Consider the following 23,871-nt stretch of genomic DNA (forward strand, 5'->3'; position numbering starts at 1 on the left):
CTTCATGCCAGTTAATGACACTACATTCGAGTATAGATAGAAGAACAATTGATGGCATCATGATTTCTCATTAGCTCCACCATTAATTTTACTATTCGTTGATTAATAATCCATGTATTTTGATCTTGCTCACCATCTCTAGCAACCCAAGATTGCAAATCCTTCTCTGCCTGAAATGGTTTGGGTAAAAAAGTTATAGAGATGCTATATATATTTTTTTTAAAGTCAGTTGAGAATTCACTCATTAACTTAAGCCGAATACTGACCTGAAGAACAATTGCAGACAATGCTTTTGTTGGCAAAGCTGATACAACACTGCAAAAGGCATTGACTACCTATACAAAATAATAAGAGTTGGCTCAAGGAGAGCCATCTGAATATAACACCACTACTGAGAACCTCAACTAATGGATACAAACTATGAATTCTTTTGTGCGAATTCTCTTTGCTAAGCAGAGAAGAATTCCAAAACATACTAGAAGAAAAGTAAGATATGAGAAAGGAAATTGGTACGGATTTAGCACATTGGGTCTCAATTACCAGAAGATCCAAATTGTAAATACTTAAATTTGGATCTACATGTGAAATACAATGTTTCATTGAATGACCACTTTTAGCCATTTCATCCATCATCATAGGGAAGAGGGTAGCCTTTAAAATGTAGATAAGTACATTCCAATCCAAGCCAGGCTTGGGTTGAATAAAGAAGACCACATGACAAGTGGGTGCCTATTCTTCTATTTCATTGAAGTGAAGGTCTGTGTCACACAACCCCCTGCTTGCACACATTTATTAAATTATGATCTTAAGGTGGAAATACATGTTTTGGTAAATACCTTCCCACCAAGGAACCATCTGTTGGTAAAATGATTCGCGCATTTATGCAATCATAAATCCACTGTGGTTGAACATATTCCCTGGAAAGAAAGATATGACACTGGGATGGCCTATCAACAATCTGCAAAAAAAAGAAATTGAATAAAAAAATAGCAAGAAAGGAATGATCCTCGAGGCATAATGTCAATCACAGTGATCATAGGAAAGCAGTAACTAAAAAATAGCAAGAAGAATAAACCCTGTAACTGTATAGCTTAAGACATATATCATCAACAAATTAGAGAAGATGAGTTTCCACACCTGTAGAGCAGCACCCACTTTCTCCTTTGGACTAATACTGGAAGTGTAACATAAAGAGAACTTCATGTCTTCTCTAAAAGAAGTAATGAAGGTTCAAACATGTCTGGGAGATGAACTTGTCACACAGTATCTATTTATATAATGATTTAGAGTAGATATGAGGATGTTGAGATGGATGACCGGTAAGACTAAGAAAGACATGATAAGAATATATAAAACTCAAGCAAATCTTTGAGGAGAACTAAAATCAAATACATCTAAAATATGAATTGAATTTTCAGTAATATTCAATGCATATATAACTTAAGATAAGACACAGAAGTCCATAATCCATTGAGCAGACCTTGTCTAAGATACAATGTTTCAGGAGTACTAATCATTACAAGTAAACCATCTCATCTATGAGTATTATACGAGCAATTTAACACTTTCTTTAGAGCTATTCTACCAGACAATGGTGTTGGCATGACAGAACTGAAGAAACAATATCAATATCAATCTATTGCTCAGCTGTAGCACTATGATTTGCAAGTCAAAGCTGGGGTAGTACATATCATAATCAAGTTGTGCAGATGGTATAACAATATCAATCTATTGCTCAGCTACAACACTATGATTTGCTGCTCAAGCTGTCGACAGCGTCTGATTTTGATTGGATGCGATGAAAAACCTTGGACAGCACCACAGAGATCCAGTTGTGGCAGCACATCCAACCAACACCAGTTAGTGTTCCAGCAGCTTGAGTACCAAACCAGTGAACCTTATATACTTAGTTTCTAAACTAGCAGAATCAAGGTGCCTTATGTAGCCCTATGACCCTATTTAATATATTAGACTTGGTTAAATCTTATCTTGTTCATGAAAATTCCATCATCTTCAACACTAAAAAAATACAACAATTTAGCTCTATTAAAGAGAGGATCTACAAAGAGGGTAAGTCGTGTGTCTATGATCCAACCACTTCTCCTAGCAACCCTTGTGGAAGAAATGCTTACAAGGCAACTCACTCACCTCCTCACACCTTCAAATCCATGTAGACACACACAACACAACACTGGACTACCACCACTACAAATATAATTAAATGGGTTTCGACATCATTCCCAAATTCCAATAAATAATAAGTAAATGTATAAAATCAGAACAAAAGGTAAAGAAAGATACCTGTTGTTGAATATTAATCACAAACTCATATGTTGGGAATGTGCGATATCTCGGGCCAATCTTCGCCACACTCTTCTTTTCACTGTTTGCTAGACGGACAATAATCAATGTGGAGAAATTGAAGTGTCTTGGGCAGTCTGTCCTCTATTGGGATAAACAATCCAAGCTGAAATATTAAATTGAGAAAAGAACATCCAAATTAAAAGATCTAATATGAATTGAGATTAATACAACCAATAGAACTTTGAAAGAAAGCCAACGAGTCAATTGCTCTATTGGATTCTCTAAAAAGGAGCTGTGTTTAAATTGCGACTGGAGATAAAAGTCGAAAAAAACAACGGTCTTATACCGTCGAAAAAAATGAAGTCTACTCACATTAGAAAGCAGAACCTCCCCTTGGTAATTCTCCAGCTTTGTATTTAAAAAATAGGGGTGACACCAAGAAACGTGCGAGAACCAGCACAACAACATTGTCCCTATAAAGAACATAGTGTTTATGATCAACAAAATCAATTATTCTAAAGAAAATATTAATCGGACATACCTTATTAAAGAACAAAGCAAAGTGTGCAAGCTCAACAGCTTCATCAATATCGGCATCCTCGCATACAATGAAAGGGGACTTTCTACCAAAATTTAGAACACCCAGAGGAGCCCCAGCCTGCCATAAATATTAAACATAAGAATGTAAGATTGTCCCAAATGAAAAGGAAAGTCTGTGGGACTAGCATTTCCACATAATCCATATAAAATTTAACCTGAGACTCGAGACAAGCACATCAATAAATACCATTAAAAATGTGTCAAAATAAATAAGGAACCAAAGTATAGATATATTCCAACATCAACAACTGCAAACTACTAACAATATTGAACCAAGTAAGATAAATCTTAGGTCAGAAAATACAGTGTAAATCAAAACAAAAGCATCCTCCCCGAAAGTTGATTGTATCTTTCCTGACTCCCATTCACCATTTGATAGCTGACACCAAACCTGAAGTTTCTGAAACAAAACATTTCAGCTCTATGAATCATGTACTTGATGATCACCTTATGGCAGGGGCAGATTTACAGTGAGGGCACTTGCCCCACAAGAATTTTTAAAAATTATAACAATTTATATGCTACAACAACTGATTATAGCAGCAGAAAACGAAGATTTACCTAATACGTCAGATGGCCTCATATTTTGGCTCTTCTATTCTCAAAGGTGAGTCTGGAACCAAAGCCAATGAACGAGGCTTAGCCCAAAACATGTTGTTTAGATTAACCTATCAAAGCATAAGAAAGTTGATCATCAACAAATAATGACAGTTAGCATAGGTTCCATCGGGATGCATGAGAGATACACACACCAATACTAGGAACACCTAATAGGTCTCACCTCTTGACCTCCAAAGTACAAACCTAAGTTTAGTTAGAACCCCCATTTGTAACCGTAACACCCGAATTTTATTTTACCCAAAAAATCTTTTTTGGGTGTTCTTTTAATTCCTTTACATCTTGGAATTTTAGTCTGCCACTTTGGTCATATATGACACTATCCAGCCATAATGCCTGAACACCTTAATTTTAGTCGTAATTTTCTCTAACTATGGATTTATTGTGTAACCCATTGTAGATCTCCAACTCATATTTTTTGTTTCTGTTTTCAGTTGCAATATTCTGCCCTTTTGCGTTTCTTGTGATTGCTTTTGGAGACACAGGTGTTGTTATTGGATTAATTCCTTTACATCTGTTTTAGTCTACCACTGAAAATATAAATTTTATGAAATACATTTATACCAAAAAGGAGCAATATAAAATATCAATATTACACTTCAAATGCAAAGGGAGAAGGAATGGAGTTTTTGGAAGTCTTTTATAATATTATTGTTCATTGCTACACAGAAAGGCAATCCAATGGTGTGTTTTTGTTTTCATCAATGCAAGTGTCTATCTCTTGTAACTTAGTGTTTAAATTACCACAAGTACCATCCAAAGGAGTATCGTAGTGTTAGGACATCTTCTCATTTGTTGCTGGAAATTATTATTAATTTTAATGGCAAAACGGAAAGCTAAAAGGATTGTTAAACAACTATCAGGAAAGCTTGGGAGAGATTCTAATTGTGCGGATGTCGAGGAACCAGTAATTCAAAAGCAAAGTCACACATGTATTGATCATGAAGGTATAATGGCAATTATATGTGCTCACACGATCTTTTCTTATATTTTCTATTCTGTTTTCTTTGGGACTAACTAGTTGCAGATCATGTAGTACCAATTGCACTCTATCACTTTAAAAAAACCCAATTGAACTACATTGTTAGGATTTCACTCTAAAAACAAAAAGTTGCACTGTTTTTTTTTCATATTGAAAAATCATAGAGTAACCACAACATCAAAGCTTCATAAACTATAAATTCAATTTTCAAAGCTTCATGATCTACGAGCAGAATAAAAATCTGCAAATGATGGATTATTTATCTTCAATATTGGAAACCTATGCACATAACCATAGATGTGTTGGGATTTCTCTAGCAGAAATCTCTGCAACCTATCAAGTGGTGCGACTTTAGCCTATTGAAACTTAGATTTATAGTAAGACTCCACAAATAGAAATAGAAAGAAAGCGAAAAAGGCAGAACTAACAGCTAAGCTAACAAAAAAGTTTGTTATTTTGAGCTTCGGTTTGGGGATTTTGGCTCTAAATTTAGTAGAATAATAAAGAAGGGGAATTAATGTAGAGAAAATGGAGAAATTAATACAGGAACACATACAACACATACAAAATACAGGGATCAAAACCCTAAAAACTGGCAAATATAAATGCAGAAAAAGAGATCCAAAAACTACTGCAAATCTAAAATAGGGAAAATTTAAAGAATCAAACAAAAAACACTTTAAAAACCTTGAATTATAAGAGTAAAACAGTGATCAAAACCCTAAAAATTTGCAAGAAATTGAGAAATCTCTTTGAAAGACTCTTATTGAAGGCATTTAAGGAGATTTAAACAGAGTAAATAAGGTTTCATCATGAATCAATTACTGAGAACTTGTTCCGCTGAGAATCTCCTCGAAACATCCTTACAGAGAATCCTCCGCAAAAGATCTTTCGCCGACGAAGACACAGAATGAAATATCAGAGTTGGAAACCAAAGATTCGCACGGAGAACAGCCTCAAATATCTTTCCCTCAGATTCGCCTCGAATATCTCTCCCGCATATCCGTTTGGAGATGCGATCGTAGAGATTGGACGACTTACAGAGCTCGATAACCATATGGAGATAATCCTCGTCTTCGTAAACGTTAATGATTTGAACAACGTTAGGATTTCCACTTATGAGATTCATAGTAAGACTCCATTAATTTGAGAACGAGAGAGCGAGAGACAGAGAGTGTGATCAAGAGATTTGAGAGCGAGAGACGGAGATCAGTGCGAGAGAGCAAGAGAGAGTTACAGATCGAGCGTGAGAGAGAGAAAGAGAGAGAGAGAGATATTTGATTCGGTGTTGTTGATATAACTTAATAAAGTAGAAACGACCAATAACCGACTGTTAAAAACTGTCGCAATTAACGACAGTCTTTAGCAGTCGTTTTTAACGCAATTGTACAGTCGCTTAACCCGCAATATGATGTAGTGATATACCTTCTCTTTTTGTCTAGAATGTCCATGGTGACATGGTTAGATCACAAGATAGAATTTTGAAAGGATATATGTTTGAAGAATATCAAATAGATGAAAGGAAGAATGAATTTAGACTAATGATAAAATGACCTGGTTGATGTGGCATGTGCATAGAACCATAGATCTTTTTTATTTATACATCCCAGAGAAGAAGATCTATTGTTCCGTGTATTGCCACATCAATCAAGTCAGTTTAGTGCGTCAGCTTATCATGACTCATGAATTTATGGCTCACTTATTGAAAGACCCAGTATTATAGGTGTCATTTAGCTATTGAAACCTTGTTTGTCTTTTTTTTGTTTTTTTGTTTTCTAAATAGAGCTATCCGTGCTCGGAGAACTTGACTGATCCTTGTGGCATGTGTAGTTCCCTCCTCAGACGCACCAAGAAGTGTACATTCAGAGCCCAAAACCAAACCCAATCCAAAATTTTGAATTCTGTCAAGGTACATGCATAATTAACTAGATCTGGCTCCATAGGTTTGGGTTCAAGTGCGTCCCATACAGACGCACTCAAGATCGGACCCAACTTCAGAATCCGGGTATGTTTAAATATTTTTTATATATTTATAAATACAATTTTAAATATATAAAAATTTTAATTAGATTTATGGATAAAAAAATATACTAAAAACGTATTATAAGTACGAGTCGTGCTGGACTTACATTGAACTTGACATAGTTTCAAACATGGGAGTGCACGGAACCATATGAAGTACGGGTCCAACTTAACTGCTTGACCCCTAGTCTCTTTCCTTCCTACCTACCTTCTTTCCTCTGCTAGTTGGGTAGAATTACAACTTTAGAATCAAGAAAATTGTATTTGCTTTCGAGCATGGGGAGGGAGTGATGTCAATTTAGAAAACATAGAGACATAGGGAAAAGATGGAGGCACATAGGGAGGGACAGATGTCATTTTCACTTTGATAAGAGAAGAGAAAAGTCCAAAGTAACAATAGTAGACACCTAAAGCTACAACGTGTTTTGTGATATATATATAGGTTCAGGATCCGTGTATACATTTATCTAATCCGTGTTTTATCTTATGTGAATTAAACGTCTTGAATTAAATTGATTTTTGATGAGGATGATCTCCTCAAAAATCAGTTAATTTAAAATTTTTAACTTCATATTTATAAATTGAAGAATTGTGGATCATTCATTTTTTGTAAATTATTTTTGATGAGATTAAATTTTTTGAATTGAATTGATTTTTGGTGAGAATGATATTCTTATCATGGAGATCATCTTCACCCAACATCAATTCAATCCAAAAATTTTAACCCACATAAAATAAAACACATTGTAGATATATAAGTAAATATATGTGTACATGGATCTTGATCTTTTATATATATAACCCGTATCTGTAAACACATAAAACTACTCATAAAGTTATAATGTATTTTGTCTTATTTTAATAAAAAAGTTTGGAATAGATTGATCTTTTGTAAAAACGATCTATATGGTGAGAAGATTATCCATTTGAAAAATCAATCCCTTCTAAAACTTCTAACACTATTAAAAGTGATTTAAAAAACTCACAAAAATCAGTCAAAACCCTTTTTATCTATAAAAGATAAAACACATATATCTACTCATACATCTACAATGTGTTTTGTCCTATGTGGTTAAAAGTTTTGTATTGAACTGATTTTTGGTGAGGATGATCTCTATGATGAGAAGATTATCATCAAAAGTGATTTACAAAAAATGAACGGTCTACAATTCTTCAACTCAAGTTGTGGTACTGGGCACACAATTACAATTGAAGTAGAAAAGAAAATAAAAATGAAAATGATGAACACCAAAATTTAACGTGAAAAACCTAAAAAAATTGGAGTAAAAACCACGGGCAAACTGCATAAGGATTTCACTATTGCAAAAGAAATACAACTCTTTCTCTATATAAATAAGGAGAGCACAATTGACAATACCCTCTCTCTTATCATATGAGAAAATACACACTCTCTCTCTAACAAAGGAAAGGCTATGAAGATTAGGAGAAACCTCACAATTTTTTCTCTCTAAACTTTCTTTTCCTCTCTTTTAGTTATGATGGGATTCTAATACAAGACTGGGATAATCTCTAAATGAGAGGATATATGTATTTATAGAGGGAGATAGGTGGTTATCCAGTCGTCAAGTTTGACTTATCCAGTTGTCAAGTTTGACTTATCCAGTCGTCAAATTTGATTTTATCCAGTCGTCATTTTTGACTTTATCCAATTGTCAAATTTGACTTTATCTAGTCATCAAATTTGACTTTATCCAGTCGTCAATTTTGACTTTTCTTAACCGCCTTCAGATAACAAAAGTGACTTTATTATCTAACAATAAATACGAGGTTAAAAGTTTTGGATTGAGCTAAATTTTAGTGAGGATGATTTCCTTGTCGTAGAGGTCAACCTCATCAAAAATTAGTTCAATTTGAAAGTTTTAACTTATATAGGAAAAAACACTACAGGAAAAATCACCTAAGGCAACAACTTTTAGTGATAGTCAAAGTTTGACCGTCGGTGTAGAGTCTTTATTTTGGACTTCCTCAGTGGCTTACTACAACGCTGAACTTTTCACCTACAACAACAACTTTTCTTCTACCTCGTCTGAAGCACCTGATGAAGAACACAAATCTAAGATAATAGAGGATGAAGATCTGGAAATACTACAAAATAGTATGTCTGATTCTCTCACTCACTCTCTTTATTATGTAAATTGAAGTTTAAACTGGTGAAATAAATAAAACCCATTGAAGACGAAGTGCGAAATCAAACTCTCTCTCGTCTGAAACTAGAAATCAGTTACGCTTTCTCTTTCGAAAACAAAGCCTCTGTCTCTCTCTCATCTCATACTCGACAGATCTATCTTTGTCGAGGAGATCTCTTTGTCTCTTTACCTCTCCGTCGATTTCTCTCTTTCTCTTGATCTCTCAAATGCGTGAGGGTTTAATCTAAACAGATCCGATCTGATCTCGACCTCCAAAATTAAGGTATGTTTTCCTACATATTTTGTTAATTTTTCTCTCTAATCGATCCCTAAACCCTAGATTTTTCTGCATATTTTGTTTACCTGCATATTTTGTTGATTTTTCTATATAATCCTAATTTATATAGCGTTGATTCAAATTTTGATTTGATTTCAAGCCAAAATCCCAATTTCTATAATTTTAATTCTATTTTTGGTTCAGTTTCAAACCAAAACCCTAACTTCTCATTTTTATAGCTAAATAATATTCAATTGGATGAAATCAGATTTCAGATGATCACTACTCCCCAATTCTACTTATCAAATCTAATAACTCCTCAAATTATCAAGTTGACTCTCAGATCTGTATTATTTTTTTTATTTGCTTTAAATTCAGATTAACTAAGCTTGTATGTAATGGGTGGATGGAATAAGTTTGAAGTAAGTTTCATTTTGTAAAAGATTTTTGTGCTAATTTTGTAGGAAAAACAAATTTAAATAAGTAATGTAATAGTTTGCTATGATTGGCATGTTGGCTTGGTCTATTGTCTATTTCACTATTAATAGAGACATTTTGTTTTAGAGATTAGTATTCTTTCTTCCTCTTTAGATAGTTCTAGGTCTATGGTAGTACAAGTAAGTATTTTTTTGGTAACTAACCCTTTTTTAACTCCGCCAATGTAAAATTAAATATTTTACATTGCCAGTCCCAAGCCCGGATAAAGGAGGGAAAAGATAAGGTATTGTTAATTTCTAAATATTTCATAATTTAGTTTAGAACATTGATGTCATAATCCCATTGGTAAATAATACAATATTGTCTCATCCCAACTATTAGATGTGAAATATGTTGTTTTGGGTTATTGTTCTCCAATCCAAGAGCTTGCACACTAGAATTTTTTCATTCTCTAATCCAATGATGAGGTGTACACACAAGTGACACTCTGTCCTCAATGTGATTTTGCTTCTTTTTTGCTAGTTTTCTATTTTGGGACATTCTCAAATGAGGTTAGTAGAAATGTCTCATCAAGACTTGCTATTGTGATCATTGCAGTTATTTTGACAGTTGATTCTACTATTGGGAATGTTGCAGTAGTTGCAATGGAGGTAACATTTGAAGATGTTAATTTCAATTCTAATGTTCTTGGTGGAACCAAACCGATCCTTACACTGCAGGATTTCATTTATAGTAGATTTCGTGACATTGTAGAAGGTAATTCATTTCTAACATCTCTTATTCAATATTGCTATATTTCCTACTTTTATGTGTATATGTGTACTTCCTTACTAGAGTTGCTGACATCTGCTGGCCTTTTTGTTATTATTTTCGTCAAGTTGTATGACATCTGCTAGACTTTTGTTATTGTCTTTTAGATGGAAGGTAGCTGTGATAATGAGACCAGCAACTACTAATAATTCCTCCCGATGTTCACTTCGAATATTTCTAATCGAAACAAAATTTGATAAGAATTTCATAAGCATGAATGGATATGTGAACACATAAAGATAGTCATGTTCTGCCCCCCCTCTTAACTCTACCATGGCGAAGTTTGCCCTCAATCTTCTTGAATTTAGTGATTGGTGCAATTTTATTCTCATCGTATAAGATATCTAGTGCTGTCTGATTACTGGTATCTTTGCCATTAGGTGCTCCCACCCACCCAAAATGTTTGTATCCATTGAGCACCACCTTTATGTTCTGTAGTCAGTACAAAACAAGATGCATAATTAAAATTAATATTTGATCTGGTTTGGGTGTTGCCTTGACCCTTTTTAATCATTCAAAAATATATACATAAAATAGAAGAAATGATGATCAGGAATGATAATTAAAGATAGGCCTTGCCTGGTACTCTTTTGAAAGGGTTGCACGGTGCAAGATATTGTAGCCTTCGTCGTCTTTCAAGGTTAAGAAATGCCACCCCATGTCCAATGAAGGAGTCCATCTCATCAACACTTTGAAAGCAAACAAACTATTGCATTTCATGGCAAGATGAAATGCTGTTTCACCGTGAGCTATCAAGTCTTCAATACAATTGAGGCAACATTGGAGCATTTTATCCAAAATAGTATACATATTTCTCTCGACCGCAATGTGTAGAGGAGTTTTCCTCTCCCTTCCCTTCACACGTGCGAGTTCTTTATCCATCACTAAGAGCTCTGTTGCTACCGTATCATATCCTTCCATCAAAGCCAGGTGCATTGGACTATAACCATTTTTGTTTAATTTTCTACCCCATGAAGGCTTCAAGACCATAATCTCGATTGCAAAATGCATTTGTCCAACTCTCACGGCAGTATGTAAAGGAGTCTCCATAAATGAATCTTTATCTATTTTATCAAGAACTGAGGGATCCCTCTCAAGTGCTTCATATAGAGCAGCTATAGCACTGTTTTGATCAGCAATGCTAGAACTGTCCGCCATTAATTACCATAACAATAATAAAATAACAAGGAAACAACACCACCCACTACGTCATATTTCACAAAAAACGACGGGCCAAAGCCGTCGTTTTTTAAGAAAAATGACGGCCCCCGCCGTCGCAAGAGCAGTTGTAAATAACGAAGTTGTTTTTGGTGAACGACGGTTGGCACGCGTCAACAAAGTGGTCTAAAAAACAACGGTCATAGTCTGTCAAACAAAAACGACGGCTCAAACCCGTCATTTTTTTGTCGATTTTAAATTAAATTAGTAGATATTAACGACGGCTTAAAGCCGTCGTTTTTTTGTCATTTTTTTTTTTTTTTTTTTAAATATTTTAGCCAGTATTGTTTGTTATTTTTATTATTTTTCACCTAAAAAGAAAATGACAATTTTCATTGGGCAGAAAATTAAAATCTAACAAAATAAATAAATACACCAAAAAAATAAAATTTTACATTTTTCAAATGGAAACCATATTCATTCAAATTTTACATGTGCAATCATAGTCCAACATGCCCCGTTTTCATGGCATCGATTTTAATATACATCCCAATGTTTAAAGAAGTTTTTCAAAAAATATCTTCTACCAACTTCACTTCACTTGTAGAAATCAAAACCAACATATGTCTTTCTCGGTCCTTCACTTGTAGAAGGGTCATTAGCAATCATTCTATTGATGGCCTCCTGCAAAATAAATAATAATTAAGAAATATAAAGAATAACAACTATTAAAAAAAAAAACAAAACAAATCCCTTTTGATTTGTTTCTCAACATGATTAGAGAAGACCCACAAAAAACCAAAACCAATTGAACTAATTAAATCACATAAAGTTATTCATGAACAACAACAATCAGGTAAGGACTAATCTCATCCCAAAAGACAGGATACTTCATAGTGGATGGGGTGGCAAGAGAATTCACATTGGACATCTCAGCTAATAGTTTCCAAAGACTAGTGCTCTGATACCATGTCAACCAATGAACTACTCCAAAAGACCGATCTTTTGGTGAAGGGGAGAACTATGAATATAAAAGGGTCACGGGGATTAACTGGGGTATGACACACCCGAGAGTGGGGGACAATATACACTCCACAGTAGGGAAAGGATAAAGAACATTAGCTAACAAATACAAGTATTTATTGGTTAAACACACAAAGATAACAACCGCATGCAAAATATGATTAATGTTTATACCTGTAACTCCTTTACTTTCTCTGCTTTTTGGTAAGGCTTGGCTCAGCAACAACACTCTCAATCTCAATCCCAACCTCCTTAGCAATGGAATGTGTTGTGCCCCAATTGTCACCTGTCACCATAATGCTCCTCACATTCATGGACTTGAGAATGGATATAACATCTCGAGCACCCGGTTTTAATGGATCGGATATGGCTATTACTCCAACTACCTGCCCATCAACCAAATAACCTGAAAATATGAAATATTAATTATTGTTCAAGACTTGAAACAAAATAATACATCGACCAAATAAGAAAGAGAGGAAAAAATTATATTCTTACCAGAGGCACAAAATACTTCGAGATACGATCAGCAAACTTCTGCACAGGAGCTTTGGCCATCTGTGCAGATTCGACAAGTCGAACAATCTGTGACAGAGCACTCTCAGAGCCAACTCTTGTAACCTGAACATGTAACACCCCGTTCTCATTCAAAGTCCCTCCTATCACCGTATCTCCTTTCCTTTTTGCCACTAGTCGGGCTTCTCCTGTTATCCAACTGGTGTGAGGAGAGGTGTAAGCCTCAAGGCTGAAGGCAGTACTAAGTGTAAGCCTTATTTAGAAGGCAAAACAATTCTACAAATCATGAAAAATCCAAAGAAATTAAATGTACACCCATGAACAACGTACACCCATGAACAATGTAGCTTGGATCTGTGATTTATTTCAATGCAAATCTCAAGGCATCACATCTCAAAGCTTAGAGATTTGCACCTAAGAAAACAGAAAAAATGAAAAATTCACATATTCAATAATCTCTAACCTAAGACCTTTGACCATGGCTGCTTCTCCAATAATGGTGCACTAAAGAAAGAAAACAAAACCACGTTAACTTTTTGATGGTGATGACTCGCAATTCGTTGGATAGAAAGAAGATTCGTGGATCGAACTTTACCGTCTATTCAATGCTGACAAATAGCTGCACAACCACTCAGATTGACTCTTCCAATCCAATGGTTGAGAATGAAATAGCTCTTCGTTATTATTTCGTGTCAGCAGCACTGAATACTTTCTCAAAACCTTTTTCCAGCACCTACTCTTTTTCCAAAAAGAGTTGCCACCATTAGTATCACTCAATCAGCCACTCCTACCACTAATTTCATTTATTTTTGCTCATCCGTTAGTGTTTCCTTCTTTGCCAATGCACAAAAAGCCACTCCTACCACTAATCCTAATATTTAAAAAGCTACCTATCTACAAGAAGCCTCATCCTCCAATTTATAAAAAGTCAATTCTACCCATCCCTAAACTAAGATCCCTTTTAAAAAACCTCTTCCACCTTAACCCACAATAATGATTACTAGATGCAACAAATCAACAAAAAACAACCAACAACATTTTCCAACAGAAAAGAGCAGACAAGAAGAAACAAACATATAAGGGGAAAGAAAACAGAATAACATATAAGAAGAATATGCAAAGGTGAATATGCTTTAAGTCAGGTACATATACGAATCCGTATCCAAATTAAAAAAAATTCAGATATAGACATGAATATGCTCATATTCAACCTATTTTTAGTCCTATTTTAAATTCATACCGATGACATATCCCTTATTGATTAATAGTAGAAGACTTGATGCCCTCCTCCTCATCACCATACTCGTAACCACCACCGCCATCTTTTTCTTAATCATCTCATCTTCATCGTCAACATCGTCATCATCATCATAAATAAGATAACTAGTTTTGAGAAAAAATCAAGGATTTTTAGGTCATTTATTATTATTTTATAAGAGGAGTGAGGTGAAGAGGTGCGTCACAAATTTGAAAATGTCGTATTAAATCAAATAAGAGGAGTGAGGTCAAGAGGTGCGTCACAAGAAAAATATACTGAAATTGACTTGGTGACAGCTAAATTGAATTGGAAAAAAGCTAAGTAGTCTCTTACGAATTTTCACAAACGGTTAGTGCACATTAGTTTGGAGGAAAGACGTTTGTAGGAAACACTCCAAAATCAGACAAAAAATTAACAAATAGAAATGCAGATTTTAATACCAATCTTCACAAAAACGTATAGAGGTATGAATCAAATCAACAAAAAAAAAAACCAGAGAGAGAAGAAAATCTAGGATTTCTCAAGCTCAATGGAGAGAGAGAGAGAGAGAGAACTACCTGCAAAGCTTTTGCCGGAGAAGATGGTGTCGAACTTCGCTTGATTTCGTAATCCCTTTGGATTGCTGAAGACTCTCTGTTAGGATCGAGAGAGAGACGATTGTAAATCCGAAACGCTAAATCGCGAAAGAGAATATTGTGAGCGGAGATCGAAAATAAAAAAGCTTAGAATCGTGAGAGAAGAAATCGAATCGAGTCTGAGATTTGGGATTCTAGGATTTTATGGAGAAGAAATTTCGAATCGGCTGTTGTTGAGGTTTGAGTCTGAAATTTAATGGATATAAATAATACTGCCACCATAATTTTTTTTAACGCCACACCAATTGGTGTAGCATTAGTAAAAGTGCGTGCGACAATAGTAACTCGCTTAGGTATTTAATGACGGATTAAGTTGGTTGTTAATAATCGACAATTATAGATGTCGTTAAGGGTTAAACAACTAACAAAAGCCGTCGTTAATAAACAACTGCTTTAGTCCGTCGTTTTTTCCGACTTATTTAGTCGTTTTTTCTTATTTGTGACGTAGTGACCCTTCACCTCAAAGTTCTTACTCTACTCCTGCATGCTTCTTGGATTGCTAACTATATAATTGTATGCTTGAATAACCTTTTATCCCTTTTATTAAAACTGAGGAATCCATCTTCTTTCATTTGTTAAAACAAATAAATAAATAAATAAAGAGATCTTGGGAGGGCTCTAGGTCTTCCGAGTTTTTTTTTTTTCAATTTTATTTTACCAATATATGCCCTGAAAATTGAAAATTTCCCAAAATAGTAGACTATTCATTTTAATTTAATTCCAAAAATAATAATTGCTATTTTTGGAATTAAAAAATTTTTAGTCAAAGTGTGGAAAAATTTAAGTTTACACTTGCAATTGGAGATTGGTTAGTTTTTTTGTTTCAAATCTGTTTTTTTTTTTTTTTTTTTCTCCTTTTAATTTTAATGGGTTCAAATGAAATTTATTTATAGAGCATGCTGCTAGTGGGAATAGAGAATTTTTCACTGCTAACCCTCTTTGATCTATGACCTTTTCCAGTGCTTGGTTGGTTTTTTGTTTTCCCCTTAGTTATTAATTATCAAACCTCATTAATGCACAAATGTCTATGGTTGTTCTGAGGTGTAGATATTGTGTGTGTGCATACAAGTGTATTTGTAAATTTGTAACATATGTATTGCATACAGTTTATTTGAAGACACTCAATTGGGTCCACTATGTGCCTCCATTGTTTTATGTTTGTCTCAACCCACAGTCAATATTGACATACCCAATGAGAATGGAACCAATATCATCATATATGATATGTTTTGTTTCTAGGTTGAATAGTACCTGAATCGCTTCATTGACTCCTCTTAATCTTGGGGCACTTGGGATAAAAGGGTGTATGTGAAAATTTATTTATTGGATGAAAGTTGCCATCTTGGGTTCTCTCCAAACACTTATTCCAGCTTAATTGGCCTAACTTGGTCTCTAGTTTCATTCATCTATCTCTATTAAAAATCTTAAATCAGAAACAAGAAAACATTCTTAGATTTTTAACAAATACTTAAAGCTGTAGGTCCGTATGCGACATCATGGCCTAATGGTTTCAAACCGAATTTGATAGACATCAAGTCAATTCCAGCATCTTATTCTTGAACCATGATGGCTCCGTTGCAAGCCCATGTTAAAAAAAATAAAATAAAATAAAACCTCCAATCCAACGGTTAGAAATCAATAATCAGGATGATAGTGTATAATAAGTCCACCATTTACAAAGGCTGTTCGGCTAAAAATTCACTACAAGAAAAAAGGGTTTCAATAAGCATCTACGTGTTTATCCATCTATCAAGTGAAGAAACAACTTTGCAGAAAATTAACATGAAATGTTATATGTCCTATTTTCCTATCTTAAGATAGATTTAGGCAACCTAAGCATCACAAATATTCAATTTCTTATATGTTCTCTGTGACCGATCTTATATATTAACAAACAACTCTGCTTTGTATAAGCAAAATTTCAATAAAAAAAACAGAGAGTCGACATATGCATCTTGAAGGTTCAAGTTTCCTATTGCATTGGTTAGAGTTCTGCTTTGAACATTATTTTTTAATTTTTGGAGAGAATCATTGCCACCTTTTCCTAAAGACAATGATATTTGAATCAATCAGAAATTGACAAGTGTCATGTTTTTTTTTCTTTGCGTGAGAACTTTTGTTAAGGACCTCAAAGTATAAATCATAGACTCTGCTTCAAAAGATCCTCAACACTCCTGAGTGTTAATTCTTGCTTTACTCTCTCTCTCTCTCTCTCTCTCACGCACACACACACACACACAACCATTCTCTTGTTACATTTTAAAAACTCTGAAATTGAAATTAAAATTTCTATCACTTTCTACACACCCACTTAGTAGAATTGTTGTTTCCTTTTCAAGCTTAGACCAGTTCTTCAACTTTTTGATGTCAAACTTGTAAAATTTGCCTGTTCAAGCCTTCAAATCACAATTGTGATGGATTTCACAAACCTCTGATGAATAAGTAACCCTCCAACATTTGACCTTAACTAGACCCTGTGAAAGCAGTTCTTAACCTACTACTTTGGTCGCCTGTTGAACCCACTATGGCCGTTGTGATGAATCATGACTTTTACTGGATTCAATTAACCACTATGTTGTTCATGAATAACGGATATTTCCTCTTCTTGCAAAAGTTGAATCAAGCATTTTAAGTTTCTGTGATAATGCCCACAATTTGATCCAGATGTTTGTGCTATTGGCAGGCTAATGTGATTTGTAAAAGTACTGTTCTAGATGTCATGCGAAGACTTCTACAGGCAAGACCACACTGCTCATCTAGATTTTTACATAAAGATCATGCATGCCTTGTATGGATTGACATGCATCTAACTGGTGTATTTTGCAGATGAAGAATGTCATGGTCGCTTCTTATGCTCGAACAAAAGAAGCTAGTCAAGCAAAGTACATATCAATATTAAATATCATTCAAGGAGAAGTGGACCCTACCCAGGTATTATTTTCTCTAGTACAATTTCTAGAAGTTTACATATTAGAATTCATCCCATTTTTTGTGCATGATAAGCATTTGGAACATATTGCCTGAATGTTCTAATCAATATCATAATCTGTTTTACTGCTTCCACTGAATACATGTGACAAAATTGCTCTATTTTGTGAGAAGAGTGCAGTTGTAGAAGTTGTTTTCTACCAAATTTAGTCACATATTAATGGTTACATTGGTAAAAAAACATTATACATTGGTTTTGGAAGTTAGTTTGACGAATGGTCTAAAAGAGGTTGTTATAATGTCTCAACCGTAGGACTGTTACAGTTATTTTATTGGACATTGCAGCATTTTAATGTAAGAATGGTCAAGTGGAGGGAATTGTCGTCGTCTGGTTCAAGTGACAGTGACGTAAACTCTTCACTGAATGTTGTCAATTGTTTCCATATTAATATATGCTTCTTTTAATGCCTATGTTGAAACATGTAATTATATGTTAAAAAAAAGGTTATCATATTAAATTGTCACCGCCATAATATATATATATATATATATATATATATATATATATATATATATATATATATATATATATATATAATGTCACGAGTTGTCACTGGCCATGTATTATTTGCAGAACTAATGATCTCAGTTTCAGTAGTCATTAGAATCAGTTTATGAAGTTGAACCAATGTGGACCACTGAATCTGTATATTATTTTATAATTTTCTCTTGATTTTTTTGTGTATTAAACCGATTGGGTACATAGACTTCTAGATCTGTTTAGATGATTGGCAGATCTGCTTGGGGTGTGCAATTGAAGATGGGCATTTTTGGTTACTGTATATGTATTTATGAATATTCTAAGACAATTGGGATAGGCTTTCAGCTATGTTAACTCCTAACACAACTAATGAACAACTTACATTTCTTGGGTTCCATATATGCGTTCTCTTGGTAGCATGATTTGTGCTAGTGTCTGCACCCGTCCAAACATTTCACATTACGGTGGTGTGGTTTGCACTTGATTTTTGAAGTAGGACTTGGTTTTTTTTGGGAAAAGAGTGTCGACAGATAGTACTTGTGAGACATTTTGAAGTAGGACTCGATTTTTTCTAGGGTACAGTAGTTTGCATGACAAAATATTTCATTTGAGTACATGTGAGTATTTAAATAGTTTCTCATTTCATCCTTTGAGCTATATATTATCTCCTAGTTTGGTTGTTGAACAATTTATATGTTTAGGTTTCCTTGGTTGCTTCAGATTTGACAGCGATCGAAACCACTTGTCGCCATGATTGCTGCAAATGCTCCAATCACCATGAAGGAGGCCTTGAAGGTGAGTTTTGTTTCATCTGTTCTTTTTAAATGTTATGGATTTCACATTTGTTCTTTATATTTAGCTGAATTAGTGCTAAAAATCGTGTCTTTGGATTGGTTTTTATAGTTCAAGTTCATCTTCATTTGTATGATTCTAGACTACAATTTGTTTCTAAACTAGTCCTAGATTATCATTTTTCATCTATAAGATATTTGCAACGATTTTGTTGCAATAAAGCTAACTTAGAAATTGGATCTGTTCAGATCTGTAGGATAATTCTTGATCCGATTCATGCACAATAGATTCATCTTCAATTGTGCTTTTAAAGTTTTGATTTTTTAAAATTCTACTTATGACATATTTTCTTGATTTTTCGTGGTTGCAATTACTGAGTGTTGGAATTAATCCACAATGGAATCAGAAAAGTATATATGTATTTGGGAAGCATCGCCACAAAATAGTGTTGTTATCACGACAAGTAAGGCAAAGTATTGTAGATTTGAAGGAGGCACGCTACCGATAGTTTCTTATTTATATTCTACAAAACAAAATAGATGTACTTGCAATTTGATAATGAAGAATGGAGGTTGTCTTGTATGCAAGTGGTGTCATAATATACTGGCAAACCAATCTTGGCCCAACTATTATTGTGTCAATTATGTTTTCTTATAGTGTGGCATCTGGAATGCTTATTGCAAGAGTTTCAAATTGTAGATTAGAATTTGGATTGGCAAATAGATTTTTGAAAGTTGAAGATAAGAAGGGCATTTGGGTCTTTTCATACTGGTAATAGGGGTCAAGGTCATTAATTTCAAAACATGGGGATATTTTCAATATTCAACAATACATGAGGGGGCTGGTGTAAAATTAAATTAAAAAAAAAAAACTTTTATAGGACGGCCAAAACTGTAGCTAAATAATAATTTTTTTTAAAAAAATAATACTCTATAGCGACGGTTAGAAGCGGCTGTCGCTATAACTCATGTTGTACTTATAGCGACGATCATGACCGTCTCTATAGACCTATTTTACTGTAGTGAAACATTTTGTAGATATATAAGTAGATATGTGTGTACATGGATTCTGATCCTATATATATATATAGAAGAGAAAAAGATGGAGGAGGAGATGATGATGAGAAGTAGAAAGGCGCATTTTATTCTTGTTCATGGTGCTTGCCATGGTGCATGGTCTTGGTATAAGGTTAAACCTATCCTTGAGTCTGAAGGACACAAAGTCACAGCACTTGATCTCGCAGCTTCGGGCATCAACATGAAGAAGCTTCATGAGGTTACTACGATGTCTGAATGCGCACAACCGTTGATTGAGATCATGGAATCGGTCCCACCAGGAGAAAAGGTGATACTTGTGGGACATAGCTTGGGAGGGATGAGTTTAGCTCTTGCGATGGATAGCTTTCCCGAGAAGATATCTGCCGCTGTCTTCCTCACTGCTTTCATGCCCGATATCTCAAACCCGCCTTCTTATGTCTTGGATCAGGTATTCTTCTTTTTGTTTCTAGTGTTCAATGGCTGAGATAGGGGGGTATTCTCCTAATTGGAACCATTACTGATCCCTAGGAAACCTGTGTTAATTTCTCTTCCCATCTGTGCTTGAAAGTCCACCTGGGTATTCTACAGGTTTCCTAAGAGAATCGGACAAGGTTTCAATTGTCTGGTACAGGTACTGCTGTTTGTTTGGGCATTTGGACAATTGGACCTAAACAAAGCTCAAACTTACCTAATGAAGGAGAGTTTGCAAACAGGCCTGTACCTCATTACGTTTGAACCTAGAATAATGATAAACTCACTATTATTATGTAAAACTCTAATTATGCTTCTTAGTTAGATAAATTTTTCAAAATTTTCTTTATTCGACCAAAGGGTGTAATTTGTATGTCAACATGACCGTTAGGATTTGAGAAAATCACAGAAATCCAAAAGATTAGTTCCAATCTTTTAGGGATCAATACACTTTTGTAGGGATACATTTTTCTTGGAAATAGGTAACATCCCAAGAGTCATGTTGATCGAGAGCCTCACCTTGTTGGTTGATGCTAGTATTTTCCTAATATGTAATATAGAGGGATTTCTCTTTTCAGTGGATCAATGGATACACCTCAATCTTGGGGGAATCATGTAAATCTGTGTTTCTTCAGTGTTTGTATCTTGATTTATTTTCTTTTATATTATTCTTAGATTGATTTATCTATTTTATTTTCCTTTGATAATAATACATCTAATTTGGTTACTATTCTTCTTTCATTTTTGAATAAATAGTTTTTCAAACAGACGACCATTAGTGCATTCTTAGATACAGAGTTCTCTTTCAATAGAGGACCGGAAAAGCCTGCAACTTCCATGCTTTTTGGTCCCAAGTGCTTGTCGTCCAAGCTCTATCAATTATCTCCTTCTGAGGTATCTCTCTCTCTCTCTCGCTTTCTCTCTTATTTGTATGTATGTATGTCATCCTAACATCTGAGAAAGAAAACTTTCATTTTTGTATGCCATGTCAATTGTGCGGTAACCAATTCTACTTGCCTCCCAAGAAGTAAGGTTTGCACACAGCATTTCTCCGGTCAAATCAAATGGGGCCACCCCTCTTGAAGTAAGAAGAGTATTTCTTTTTTTGTTCTAACAACATCACAACAGTTTGGCATTTAATTAAAAAATCAAAAGAAAAATGAGAGATTTCTCTCTCCTGTCCAATATGGAAAAAATGGAAGTTTCCCAATTGCATCACTTTGTTACATTCAAAAACATAATCCAATGGCACACGGTTGTAGTTGACGAAATTCTATAAATTAAAAAAAAAAAAAAAATTAATCATTAAATTTGGAGGCTCAATAGTGTCCGTCTTCAACACCTTTCATAAGTTTGAAAAAAGTTTTTTTTTAATGAAATCAAAAAGGTTAGCAGTGGTGTTAGATTGCCAATGGTGCAATCCATGTCGGTTGAACGACCTTTTTAAGATTTAAAATCTTAAAGTTAAAATTTGTAGGACGTATGGGCACGAGAGAGAAATTTTATCTTTTATAGGCATGTGTCCATGGGTGTTGTGAGGAAAAAATAGAACAAAATTATTCAGGTAAAGATTGCGTTCAGATCTTGTGGACGTCACTATAGCGGTGGCTCGAGATTTTCTAAACTATCTTCTTTTTAAAATTTTAGAAGAAGATAGATTAATTTAAGAAAATCTACACAATATGGAGGGATTTCTTTTTTACTCCCCTATTTTTGTGTGATAACTTCATAGTCCATTTAATGAATTTTTTCTTCGATGATGCTCCCACCCCTTTTATAATAAGTGAGATCGATAATTAAAATTGACAAGATGGACAATTCAAATCATTGAGGAGATTGACCTTTACAACTATTGATGAGACCAATGATTGTAAATTTTCCATCTCAATATTTGAACATTATTCATTTAGATTAAAGGTTCAAATTTGTTTGTTACAATTATCGCTCACAATGTTTCAATGTTAATATATCATTGAGATCAATGATTCAAATTATTGAGATTGACAATTTGCTCAATTCGCCATTTATTGGGCTGAGGGGCATTAATTAAGAAACATTGTGATTGCAGGGTGCATTCATAAAGATGTACCTATCGCAGGGTCTATTACATGAATTTCCCTAAAGTTTTCATTTGAGAACTATTGTGACTGATAATGTACCTTGGTATGTTTTTAAAAGGACATTACGTTGGCAACAATGCTGATGAGGCCTGCACCATTGTATCAAGATCTGTTGAGTCGTTCAAAGTTTACAAAAGAAGGATATGGTTCTGTGAATGGAGTTTATATTATATGCACAGAGGATAAGATTATAACTCCGGATTTTCAGCGATGGATGATTGAAAATTATCCAGTGAAGGAGGTGAAGGAGATTGAAGGTGCAGATCATATGGCTATGTTTTCTAAGCCACATGAACTATGTCATTGTCTCTTTGATTTTGCCAATACCTACCTTTGATTCTCTATCTTATTTGTTGTCTGTAATGTTGTTGATTCTGTTGTTGGAGGATTTATTTAAGTAATCTATAATTGTTGCTATCAGTCTTGATTAAATTGTATTCAAAATGAAAATTACCAAACAACCCATTTGGAAAACAAATTTTAACTAACTGCAACATGCCGGCCAACTTGTAGTTGATATAACTAGCTAAGAGCTTTCCACCACTTATTTGTTAAAATCAAAATATCAAATCCCTACTCTGTGGGCCAATAGACTACGTGTATTCTAATGACTAGTCTAAATCATTGTCCCCAATAATCATTATTGGAGTATAAGAATTTGACGCATTGTGACAAGATCATTTCTGAGCCACCATATCGAATTTTTGTGAAATTTAAGAGGAGATAAGATTTCATTAAACTTTTCTTTGTTTGGAATTTGTTAGTACTTAAATATTGCTCATTGTTTTATTTTTTTATATATAAACTCTTTTAAGTAGATTGTAAATAAATTAAAAGACTATATTCAATCTTATAAATTCTTCTTCATGGTAGTAGAGTCTAAACTTTATGAAGCAGGACGATCTTGCATACTTCGGACCATACTTAGTTTCATACCATTGCATTGCACCTCTTCATCCTAATGGTCATTTCATCAAAGAAGGAATCATCATTTTAAAGAAGGTTCAAACATTAGAGATCAAGACCTTTAATTTCAATAAATTTTTATTTTTATTTTTATTATTATTCATGAAATATCAAACATAAAGTTTTTGATAGAGTAATGATTTTCGAACTCTCCCATGTGGCATACTCAAAATATTATCCTTACTTGCCATGTGCTAGAATCATAGAACTTTTTTACCTTGGGATATA

The 23,871-nt window shown here is 34.2% G+C and overlaps 4 protein-coding genes across 19 annotated transcripts; 1 reads left to right on the forward strand and 3 right to left on the reverse strand.

Moving 5' to 3' along the window:
* Nucleotides 1-26: 26 nt before the first annotated feature.
* Nucleotides 27-5,754, reverse strand: LOC147407252 (uncharacterized). Of its 10 annotated transcripts, none has more exons than XR_015176732.1 (7): nt 5,330-5,754; nt 3,466-3,517; nt 2,846-3,304; nt 2,677-2,777; nt 2,302-2,467; nt 267-958; nt 27-170 (listed from the first exon to the last, which is right to left on the reverse strand). XR_015176732.1 is itself a non-coding variant. In XM_086435725.1 (5 exons), the coding sequence occupies exons 2-5, from the start codon at nt 2,770-2,772 to the stop codon at nt 332-334; spliced, it is 366 nt and encodes a 121-aa protein (XP_086291851.1). In that variant the 5' UTR covers nt 2,773-2,777; nt 2,846-5,753; the 3' UTR covers nt 186-331. The 10 variants fall into 10 exon arrangements, 1 of the variants encoding a protein (XP_086291851.1); XR_015176733.1 differs by having other exon boundaries at nt 2,846-2,962; nt 3,209-3,304; nt 3,466-5,754; XR_015176729.1 differs by having other exon boundaries at nt 2,846-3,517.
* A 4,687-nt stretch (nt 5,755-10,441) lies between these two features.
* Nucleotides 10,442-11,356, reverse strand: LOC147407253 (uncharacterized). Its single transcript, XM_086432597.1, has 2 exons — nt 10,778-11,356; nt 10,442-10,630 (listed from the first exon to the last, which is right to left on the reverse strand). The coding sequence occupies exons 1-2, from the start codon at nt 11,354-11,356 to the stop codon at nt 10,442-10,444; spliced, it is 768 nt and encodes a 255-aa protein (XP_086288723.1).
* A 431-nt stretch (nt 11,357-11,787) lies between these two features.
* Nucleotides 11,788-15,120, reverse strand: LOC147407254 (putative copper-transporting ATPase HMA5). 6 transcript variants are annotated; one of them, XM_086435730.1, is made up of 4 exons: nt 14,711-15,120; nt 12,878-13,083; nt 12,554-12,765; nt 11,788-12,040 (listed from the first exon to the last, which is right to left on the reverse strand). In XM_086435730.1, exons 2-3 carry the CDS (start codon nt 12,935-12,937, stop codon nt 12,565-12,567), a joined length of 261 nt encoding a protein of 86 aa, XP_086291856.1. In that variant the 5' UTR covers nt 12,938-13,083; nt 14,711-15,120; the 3' UTR covers nt 11,788-12,040; nt 12,554-12,564. The 6 variants fall into 6 exon arrangements, 5 of the variants coding, with proteins under 5 accessions (XP_086291856.1, XP_086291855.1, XP_086291854.1 ...); XM_086435729.1 differs by having other exon boundaries at nt 12,878-13,094; XM_086435728.1 differs by having other exon boundaries at nt 12,878-13,124.
* Nucleotides 15,121-20,110: 4,990 nt separating this feature from the next.
* Nucleotides 20,111-23,097, forward strand: LOC147407255 (salicylic acid-binding protein 2-like). 2 transcript variants are annotated; one of them, XM_086435733.1, is made up of 3 exons: nt 20,111-20,534; nt 21,326-21,451; nt 22,736-23,097. In XM_086435733.1, exons 1-3 carry the CDS (start codon nt 20,151-20,153, stop codon nt 23,012-23,014), a joined length of 789 nt encoding a protein of 262 aa, XP_086291859.1. In that variant the 5' UTR covers nt 20,111-20,150; the 3' UTR covers nt 23,015-23,097. The 2 variants fall into 2 exon arrangements, with proteins under 2 accessions (XP_086291859.1, XP_086291858.1); XM_086435732.1 differs by having other exon boundaries at nt 20,112-20,534; nt 21,314-21,451.
* The last annotated feature ends 774 nt before the right edge of the window (nt 23,098-23,871 follow it).

Source organism: Akebia trifoliata, chromosome 3, assembly GCF_017979445.1.
Source record: "Akebia trifoliata isolate Shusen 1 chromosome 3, ASM1797944v1, whole genome shotgun sequence".
Lineage (NCBI taxonomy): Eukaryota > Viridiplantae > Streptophyta > Magnoliopsida > Ranunculales > Lardizabalaceae > Akebia > Akebia trifoliata.

Excerpts from the sequence above, each read along its gene's own strand:
- LOC147407255 (XM_086435732.1), top strand. The coding sequence starts at position 20,151 with ATGGAGGAGGAGATGATGATGAGAAGTAGAAAGGCGCATTTTATTCTT. Across the intron at positions 20,535-21,313 it reads CTTCTTATGTCTTGGATCAG|TTTTTCAAACAGACGACCAT; the intron begins GTATTCTTCTTT and ends TTGAATAAATAG. Across the intron at positions 21,452-22,735 it reads ATCAATTATCTCCTTCTGAG|GACATTACGTTGGCAACAAT; the intron begins GTATCTCTCTCT and ends TGTTTTTAAAAG.
- LOC147407252 (XM_086435725.1), bottom strand. The coding sequence starts at position 2,772 with ATGTTGTTGTGCTGGTTCTCGCACGTTTCTTGGTGTCACCCCTATTTT. Across the intron at positions 2,446-2,676 it reads GGGAGGTTCTGCTTTCTAAT|AGGACAGACTGCCCAAGACA; the intron begins GTGAGTAGACTT and ends TTATCCCAATAG. Across the intron at positions 959-2,301 it reads TGATTAATATTCAACAACAG|ATTGTTGATAGGCCATCCCA; the intron begins GTATCTTTCTTT and ends TTTTTTTTGCAG.
- LOC147407254 (XM_086435730.1), bottom strand. The coding sequence starts at position 12,937 with ATGGCCAAAGCTCCTGTGCAGAAGTTTGCTGATCGTATCTCGAAGTAT. Across the intron at positions 12,766-12,877 it reads CGAAGTATTTTGTGCCTCTG|GTAGTTGGAGTAATAGCCAT; the intron begins GTAAGAATATAA and ends GTTGATGGGCAG.
- LOC147407253 (XM_086432597.1), bottom strand. The coding sequence starts at position 11,356 with ATGGCGGACAGTTCTAGCATTGCTGATCAAAACAGTGCTATAGCTGCT. Across the intron at positions 10,631-10,777 it reads CCCTTTCAAAAGAGTACCAG|AACATAAAGGTGGTGCTCAA; the intron begins GCAAGGCCTATC and ends TACTGACTACAG.